The 10,000-nt window shown below is 42.6% G+C and overlaps 1 protein-coding gene across 1 annotated transcript in view; it reads left to right on the top strand.

The window, feature by feature from the left end:
- The window catches only part of LOC116056305 (WD repeat-containing protein 88-like), a 28,427-nt gene extending 25,622 nt beyond the window's left edge, over positions 1-2,805 (top strand). Inside the window, exons 9-10 of the mRNA XM_031308500.2 lie at positions 2,509-2,577; positions 2,666-2,805. Of these exons, the coding sequence (XP_031164360.2) occupies positions 2,509-2,577; positions 2,666-2,803 (207 nt within the window). The 3' untranslated portion in view covers positions 2,804-2,805. The remainder of the gene's footprint in view (positions 1-2,508; positions 2,578-2,665) is intronic.
- The last annotated feature ends 7,195 nt before the right edge of the window (positions 2,806-10,000 follow it).

The raw sequence follows: 10,000 nt of genomic DNA, 5'->3' as shown, positions 1-10,000 counted from the left end.
CTGGACTCTGGCTCTGCTCTGAGAGGCTTTATAACTGCTGAGGAACGGCACGGTGTCTTTCTGCAGGTCTGCTTCCACAGCAGAGATGCTGTCTGACAGAGAGGAGATCTGCTCCTGAATCCTCTTCATCTCTCTGCTGACAGTCTTCCCCCTCTGCTGCTCTTCCTCCCTCAGAGCTGCCAGTCTGGACTCCTTTTCCTCTTTCAGGAACTGGTGCAGCTTGTTGAACTCGGCTCTGATCTGACTCTCTGTAGACAGCAGCTGCTTCTTGGAGTGTTGAGTTATTTCATCGTATGTTTCCTCCACTCGTCTGTGTTTGTCTCTCTTGTCCTGCAGAGACTGTAAGTCAGATTTCAGCTGCTCCTTCAGATCTCTGACTGCTTGTTCTACAGGAACCACCGTGTGACCGTGGTGGAGAGAAAACTCACAGACAGGACACACAACTCTATCTTCATCCTTACAGAACAATTTAGGCTCTTCTTGGTGTTTACTACACACCACCTCCACCTTCTTCTCTCCTTTTTCTGTCTCAGATGATCCAGATTTCTGTCTCCCAGCAAAGTTGTCAGCCAGTTCCTTCAGTGCAAAGTTTACCCAAGGAAAGTCTTCTGAGGATTTTCTTTTACAAATGGGACAGTTTTTATTTTTAGCTTGTTCCCAGAATGTGTGCAGGCAGCTTGAACAGAAGCTGTGGTTGCAGCTCAGAGACACAGGATCTCTGAAAGTCTCTAAACACACATGGCAGTTCAGGTAACTTTCAACAAGAGCAGTTTTCTCAGCCATCTGTCTTTGTATCTAAATGTCTCTCAAAAACAACTCACCGAGTTACTGTCCCTTCTCTTGACTGCTTCAAATCTTCCCGTCGTGTGTTTTCCAGCAGAGATCTCACACCCTGTAATGGTGTCTCAGCTCCGTTCAGCAATGTCAAAATCTACTTTCATTTCCCCTCATCTGTCACCAGTTGAGTTATAAACAGCAGGAAATGCTGTGATGTCATTTAGTCACCAGCAGATGGAGGAAGTCATTCAGAGTTGAATGTTTTCCTCTTGATTACAGTTGTTTACAGTTACTAGGATGCATTTCTCAATACTTGGTTCACTTTTTCAAAACTCTTCACTCAGTGAGCACAACAGAAGTATATGTGGGCTAAACTATGGATAATTTAACACAAAATGCATTCAATGACGACATCTTTCAAATGACATTCATTCTTTTCTCACTTCAACACAACAACCGCCAAAACTCTGTGTACCTACAGGCCAATTTGCATATGCTAACATACTGTTTTCAAAACTGTTAAACTTAAGTTCAAAACAATAACATAACAAAAAAACTGAATAAGACAGCAATTTGCTACATTTCTACAGTAATATTGTAATGAAATATATTTTGAATCGAAACATTCGAAATATATTCCTGCATGATGAGGGTTGTGCTAGTTGAGGAAAGGGATGCAGAGAGAAGAAATCAGCCAACATTTATAATTGTATGGGACAATGTTGCATTTCACCACTCCTGTGCAGTCACCGAGTGGTTTGCAGCCCATCCCAGAATGGTGTCACTTTTCTTCCCACCTTACTCTCCATTCCTCAACCCCATAGAGGAATTATTTTCCTCATGGAGGAGGAAGGTTTATGACGACCATTCACATAATCAAATGTCCCTCCTGGAAGCAATGAATGCTGGATGCCTGGACATATCAGCAGAAGATTGCCAGGGATGGATCAGGCATGCCAGAAGATTCTTTCCTAGGTGTATTGCCCTAGATGTTATAAGATGTGATGTGGATGAGAACCTGTGGCCAAATGCAGAAGACAGAGTAGATTAGCATTCCTATTGTATCTGTTTCAGTGGATGGTGTGTATACAAATTCTTGTATTTTGGAATTACTCAGTGCAAATAAAAGACAAAAACATTGTATAATGATACCTGTTGTTAGTGTATTTTAGGTCATTGTTTTGTGGGAGACAAAGTGTGTTTGTTGGCTGTCAACCTTTGCTAGTGTTATGGGAGATGGAGTTGATTTGAGACATGTATAAAGTGATTTGGTAGTTTTAGTGCATTTTGAATTTGAAATGAACTGCTGCCGAGCTGAAAGTTAGTTAAGAGAACTGTGTTAAGAGTTTTGAAAAAGTGATCTAAGTATTGAGAAATGTATCCTAGCGACTGTAAAAAAATTGTAAGAACACATTTCAAACATTGTTTCAAAACTAAAATGTAGAATATGCAGCCTGTGACAAAGCTTATGTTTTGATACACATAATAAAGAATAGTAATGTTAATTAAAATGCCACAAACAACGAGCAATAGAACAATAATAGCAGATATGGCTCACTACTTTGCAAGCTGTTTAACTGTTTCTTTTTGGCCATCCCATGTTGTTGCAGCCCTCTTACTACCAACACATATATACACATATTACACACACACACACACACACACACACACACACTCTCTCTGCTGAATTAAAAGGCATCTTTAATGTTTTTTTGTCTTCCTGTATCACAGGGCCACAGTGATTGGGTGACAGATGTGTCAATCAGTGCTGACAGGAAGTTGGTGGTCTCTGCCTCCAAGGTATAAATCCTCTCTAGTCTCTCACACTGAACTCAGCTGATGTGGAAGCATTATAACATGAGCCGCTGAGTGTCCTGTGTCTCTGTAGGACAGGACGGTGAGGTTATGGAACATCCAGAACATGGAGGAAATCCCACAAGTCCTGGAGAAGAGGAGGACAGAAGGAACAGGAATCCACATCCTCAAGGTGAAAAACACAAGCCATCCTTTGTTGTTCTGCTGTTGAAATGTCGTCTTGCATTGTCTGGCTGCACGACAGATGCATTCTGGGATAGGAGAACAAAAACGCTCTGGGTTGTTTGCTTTTCTTTTTATTGGAATTTTTCAAAATTAACACACCATAACACCACATACATAACCTACCATACACATACACATAACTCTTATCAGGATATCAGGATCTACATATATGCATGTGTACATGTACAAACCTATACATCTATACACATACACACACATACAGCCATGTTTAAGAGAAAGAGTGACTTGTTGTGTGTTTCCAGTGTGAGGAGTGTAGGCGTTGTGTTTTCAAGGTTTGAAAAGTGCTTAAATTTGGGATAAAATGCTTGAAAATACTTGAAATTGTAACTGTTCTTTCACAACAAATATCTATCTGACTGAATAGTTTGTTTATTAAATGAAGAAATAAAATGTTGGAGAACCTAAAATGAAACCTGCTCTCTTGTGCATGTGTGACATGCCGGGAGGCAAATTTGCGAATCCCACTATGGCCACGCCAAGACCCGCCCTACGAAGCAGCTCGATTGGTTGTGGTTAGGCATTAGACCTCGAGTACTTAAGGTTAGGATAGCCGATTGGTCAGGGGATAGGACCTGAACAAATCAGGTTACGTTACCTTGCATAAGCATGGACATCTGGCCAATAAATGCTATTGAAGGGCGGGTCTTGGCGTGGCCATAGTGGGATTCGTAATATCGCTGGGCGGTTGCTGGTCTAGCTAGGAATTTGCAGGCTAAGTGACTGAGAGTAATTGGTGTGATAATGTAATGTTAGTATTGCATGTCCGTTATGGCACGTTCATTTGTGGAATATGCAGTGAAAATAGCCAAAGTTACATCACAGTAACTGTAACGTTAACTACTCGCAAATTAAAACCTGCAAACGTTAGCCCAGTGCATAACAACAATCATTGATTGATGAACAGAAATAATGTCAGATGGAGAGTCATACAAGTAGCCTACTGTAAGGTTGAGGATGGCCTTATGTAATATTTACACTGCTCTATTCCCGTAGATTAAACGTATATATTTTGGCGATGAAATAAAACATTTTTTTCAATTAATATAGGCTATTTATCAGGCAGGTGCCTGGGCACTGTCAGAGTCTTCTGGGTTAAAATGGAATTACAGGTTGTTGTTGTTGCACTTTCTCAGATTTTGTTCAAACCTTGTCTATATCAACAATGTGTCCCAAGTGGCCGGTTAGCTCAGTTGGTAGACCAGGCGCACATATGTAGAGGTTTACTCCTCGATGCAGCAGCCACGGGTTCGACTCCAGCCTACGGCCCTTTGCTGCATGTCATCGCCCCTCTCTCCCCTTTCTTGTCTTCATCTGTCCTGTGAAAATAATGGCCTAAAAATAATCTTAAAAAATAAAGAATGTGTCCCAAAACCAAGGCCTGTAAAATATTTCTGTTCAAATCCTATGTCTTCATATTTTCAGCCCTTGAAATTACTTCGGTTTCACAGCCTGAAAATCACATTATTTGGGAAGCAATATTTGGACATTAATATAATGAAAAGTATTATTCAGGTTAGAGAGAGACAGAGAGAGAGACAGGTTAGAGAGAGAGACAGAGAGAGACAGGCAGCCCAAACTTTGTAGGGTGGAAGACAAACATGTCAATATGACTGAACCATTACAAGTTTGTACGGCATCTAGATTTGGAAAAAAGTGTGAAAGACTGACTTTACTCAGTCCCTCCAGGATTTTGCGATGTCGCGATCGCGCCAATTCACACGAATTCAACCAATCACCGCGAATTTGGTGCCACTCGCAATTTTGACCAATCACCGCAACTTTTCCGCAAATTTGACCAATAACCTGAAGTTTCCCGTGACTTCAACCAATCCCAGCAGTCCCACGTGCACTCTGAGAGCCAATGACCAAGCAGGAGTGAGAACGGGTCAAAATCATTTCCTTGTTTGTGATATGAAGACGAGACGTGTGTGACTCAAACATCTCACATTTACCAACAAAACGTACATCGAAAGACCGTGCAAAACATTTCAGTCCGTCCGATACATTTTAACATCAATGTAGACTGTATCGATTTAAAAGTCGCTAAAGTTGCTGCCGTTTCAATCCTGGCTGTCGGCTCTCTGCAGCAGGTGGGGCTGCTGCTCCGTACCCCCCGCGACTGACGCTTGCACACACACACACACACACACACACACACACACACACACACACACACACACACACACACAGACACACACACACAAACACACACACACACACACAAACACACACAAACAACACACACAGACGCACATGGTGGATGCAGGAAAAAACGCAGATGAGACGACACGATGACCTAAATTGAGTACAGCTTCTCTCGTTATTGTAAGTGCAATGATAAGTTAAAGTCCAATAAGTACTTTATTAAACCGTATGAATGTGTGTCCCAGCCCAGGCCAGGTTAGGAAATTAACTAACAATGTAAAGATCAACAAGCCACTGACACATATGTTCAAATTTGATTTATTCAATAAATTATTTTTTGTCTTAAAGGAGAATTCCGGTCGATTTCAACACGTAGCTCTGTTGTTTGTAAATTTGGAGTGCTGTCAGTAAACAATCAGTGCTGCCTACACCGTGTTATCCTCCTGCTAGAGTTAGCAGCCAACAGGCTTAAACAGGGCAGGTTTTAAACGTGTTTTTAGCCTCTAAACATATTTGAAATGTCATTACAAGTGCCTACCCATGTGCAGTTATTCCTACCGAGGGAACACAGCGAATCTGACTGCAGTAGCTGTGACAGAAATGCATAAATGTTGTGTTAATCCATACCTCTGTTTAGTTTCTGGTGAAGTCCACACTAGTCGATTGCCGAACTCATACAATCCAATATTCCAAAATGTATTTTAGCCCCAAAAAAAATGATTTGCCGTGGTTATTTCCATAGTAAAGACTGTAGCAACAAGCTGTAACCTGACACCACACCACAGCTCAGCCTGCAGAGTGGCCGGCTGGAGTTCAAAAGTTGTGTGTGTGTGTGTGTGTGTGTGTGTGTGTGTGTGTGTGTGTGTGTGTGTGTGTGTGTGTGTGTCTCAATCTGTTCTCATCATGTCATCATTCTGGGTTTGGGAACTTTTACTTACTGAAAGTTAACATAAGAAACATTTTACAGACCCAGAGATATGTTGCTTATAATAATTAATCAGAAATCACAATCAGAACAAGTTTGATTGTTTATGAATAATGTTTATTATACAGACGATAGAGTATAGATATAGACCAATATATAATAACAAGTTTATAACACTGACAACACTGCAAGATACAACTATTATAAATGCATTAAAGACAATTCATATTCCTTCATATATAATATAAAACATCACACATACACACACACACACACACACACACACACACACATACAGTCAAGAAAAGATCAACTAACTCAATATATATACATGGATCAAATACAGGATCAAAGGTTCACTTCTAACATTCAAAACTTATTTAATATTATTATAATAATAATCATTAGTTATTTATGTCTTATTTCCCATCATTTCTGTTTGTTGTTTCTGTCTTTTGTGTTCTAGTTTAAATGTTTTCTCTGCATGAATGTGTCCCATCCCTTGTTTTAAAGCCAGTGTATACCAGGCTGTATTAAAGCCAGTGTATACCAGGCTGTATTAAAGCCAGTGTATACCGGGCTGTATTAAAGCCAGTGTATACCAGGCTGTATTAAAGCCAGTGTATACCAGGCTGTATTAAAGCCAATGATGAAATGATCATATATGCATATTAAGTGTGTGTGTGAGCTGAAAGCTGCGCTCCTCTCCGTGTCCTCAGGTTCACAGCGACTACAGCAGCACAGAGCATCAGCAGCAGGACACTGAGCACTGAGCATCGCACTTTAAAGAAGGTGGAGTAAATCCCAAAGGGCTCCATGTACACTAACACAGTTCTCTCTGTTGACACACACTGATCATCTCCATCAGAAACTACACACCAGTACTCCCCTGCGTCTCCCACTGAGATATTAGGGATAACCAGGGTACCTTCATTGTATATGCTCACTCTGGTCATTCTCCAATTAGACTCTACACTAAAGATTCTTCCCTCTGTTTGGTGTGACTTGATAAACCAATCAAACTCCTTATCCTCTCCCCAATCTGTGCATCTGACAGTGACTTTTTCTCCCTCTGAGAAGAGCTCTACAGCAGGGGGGCCAAATTTGGGGCACACATACAGCCAATAATGTTGCTCTATCCTAGAGGCTTTACAGGAGTACTGACCTGAGTGATTTAACATTAGAGATGAAAACACCAGCGAGTAGTTTTGGTCTACTGAAGGAACAGTCCGGTTTAGTTGTCCTAGGTCAGTGGAGAACCGATTAGTCCAACGTGGGGGCTGTTCATCAGTGGAGTCAGTGATAGTGCACGGCAACACAGCGGTCTCTCCCACTGAGCCGTAGATTATCTCATCCTGTAGTCCAAACTCTACAGTGTAACTGCTAACACACTGCTGTTGGTTCATCATCAGACATCTGTACCATGTAAAGTCTGTTTTTGTGACGTTGGAAACACGAAGAGTTGATGTGTTTGTGACCACTTGGTATCTTCCAGTAACATTGTCCATCACTGATGTCGTATTGTCCCCAAAAACTCTGCTCCAAGTTTCTTGCTCATATCTAGAGTCCTGTTTGAGCCACTGGATATCCAGATTATCAGCTGGTCCCCAACATAACACGTCCACTGTTTCTCCAAGTCTGGCTGAGATAAGTGTCCCAAATAGTGAAGCAGTACAAACAGTAATAGTGATGTTGTTGTCATGCGTCACGTTGCCCTCAGTCCAACACTCCTCTCGGTACGAGCCGGAGTCTGAATGGGTCAGGTCGAGGATGGTGTAAGAAGAAGTATTCACCGTGCTGACAAGTCGTTGTTTCAGGTGTTCAGGTACTGAGGGGTTGTTGGACCAGAGGTCAGAGGTGTTCCACAGGACAAGCTTCTCCTCACCAACAGATCTGGAGATCAGGCAGGAGTTGGTGTTGTTGGGGAGGTAGAAGGTGTAAGAGGTCCTTTCCTTTTGGAAGATGATCCGTTCTTGTGCATGGATGTTGTTGATGAGAGCAAACAGCAGGAAGGAGAGCTCTGTGACTGCAGCCATTCTGCTCCGAGGTCGACAAACACTGACACCACTCAGCTGATATACGCTCTACACCAACCCTCATCAGCAGCTGCTCTTTATCTGTTACACACATGACTTCTTTATCTCAGCATCAGAGGAAACTTTGCAGCATCAGCTCTCTATCCAGTAATCAATGTCCTTTACATGAGTCTAGAACCACAGAGGCTGACGTGCCTTCACACCTTATTCAAAGAGAAGAGAGAGGGGTAGGGGTGTGTTTGTGCGTCTCTGTGTGTGTGTGTGTGTGTGTGTGTGTGTGTGTGTGTGTGTGTGTGTGTCTGTGTGTGTGTGTGTTTGTGCGTTTCTGCATTTCTGTGTGTCTCTCTGTGTGTGTGTGTGTGTGTGTGTGTGTGTGTGTGTGTGTGTGTGTGTGTGTGTGTGTCTCTCTGTGTGTGTATGTGTGTAACTGTATGTATGTGTGTGTGTATTTTTGTGGTTGTGCCTGTGTGTGTGTGTGTGTGTGTGTGTGTGTGTGTGTGTGTGTGTGTGTGTGTGTGTGTGTGCATGTGTGTGTCTGTGTTTGTGTGTGTGTGTGTGTGTGTGTAACTGTATGTATGTGTGTGTGTATGTGTGTCTGTGTGTGTTTTTGTATGTGTGTGTGTGTGTGTGTGTGTGTGTATGTGTGTGTGTCTGTGTTTCTGTCTGTGTGTGTCTGTGTCTGTGTATGTGTGTGTGTGTGTGTGTGTGTGTGTGTGTGTGTGTGTGTGTGTGTGTGTGTGTGTGTGTGTGTGTGTGTATATGTGTGTATGTGTGTGTGTGTGTGTATGTGTGTGTGTGTGTGTGTGTGTGTGTGTGTGTGTGTGTGTGTGTGTGTGTGTGTGTGTGTGTGTGTATGTGTGTCTGTGTGTGTGTTAGAGTTTAGATCGGGCCCAAAAAATCAAGCCCGACCTTACCTGAGCCCATGCACATTGTGTCCGAGCCCGGCCCGACACATTAACCTCTGGGGTAGCCTATGCTTGGAGAAGGCGAGCCTGCTTCATGTGTCTGTTCATCATCCAAGTCCCCGTTTTATTTGCTGTCATAGGCGAGCAGCGTGCCACACTTAATGCACTCGACAAAGCCGACACATATGTTGTCACTGCCCACAACTTGTTTAAAATGGTTCCATACCTCCGACTTTCCTCCAAACTTGCTCAAAGGTAATTCTCCTGTTTTTCTTTTTTTCTTTACATCCTCAATCTCCATGTTGCACTTAAGCTGCACCACACAGCCCAGCAGGCCCGGTGTGATGCTCCACCATACAGCCCAGCAGGCCCGGTGTGATGTTACACCACACAGTCCAGCAGGCCCGGTGTGATGCTACACCATACAGCCCAGCAGGCCCGGTGTGATGCTCCACCATACATCCCAGTAGGCCCGGTGTGATGCTGCACCATACAGCCCAGCAGGCCCGGTGTGATGCTCCACCATACAGCCCAGCAGGCCCGGTGTGATGTTTGCGAGAGGAGGAGACTCTGCGCATGACACGTGTTGCATTTTGTAACTGTAGTCCAACTTGTGTAAGTTTTTGGACACATTTGTTACTTTGGCCTAAATATAGCCTGTATAGATAATATTTCTGATTATGGCATAGCTTTCTCCCCACTAAATTAGGCTAAAAAAGTAATGATTAAAAAAACCACAAATGCTTGATCAAGGGCCCGGCCTGGCTCGGGCAGAGAATCTAAACGTGTTTGTGTGTGTGTGTGTTTGTGTGTGTGTGTGTGTGTGTGTGTGTGTGTGTGTGTGTGTGTGTGTGTGTGTGTGTGTGTACATATATTATTATAACTTCTGCTGACTCTAGACTTATTTTTAACTTGCAACTAATAAATAAACACCGTTGTCCACATATTTTTAATATGAATAAAAATGTACCAAAGAAACCGATTGAGTAACAAGGTTACCAACATGTGACTCTGCAGAGTCTTGATGTTGTTGTTTTAAAGTGTGACTGAAACAGGAAGCTGATCGAACTGATCAGGATCTAAATTACTCAGTAGAGCTGATAAACATCCAGGATTTATCTCAACACCTCGGACGGAAAATTCTAGTTAAC

Source organism: Sander lucioperca, chromosome 3, assembly GCF_008315115.2.
Source record: "Sander lucioperca isolate FBNREF2018 chromosome 3, SLUC_FBN_1.2, whole genome shotgun sequence".
Lineage (NCBI taxonomy): Eukaryota > Metazoa > Chordata > Actinopteri > Perciformes > Percidae > Sander > Sander lucioperca.
The sequence above is the reverse complement of the archived record's forward strand: the minus strand, read 5'-3'. Positions and strand labels throughout refer to the sequence as shown.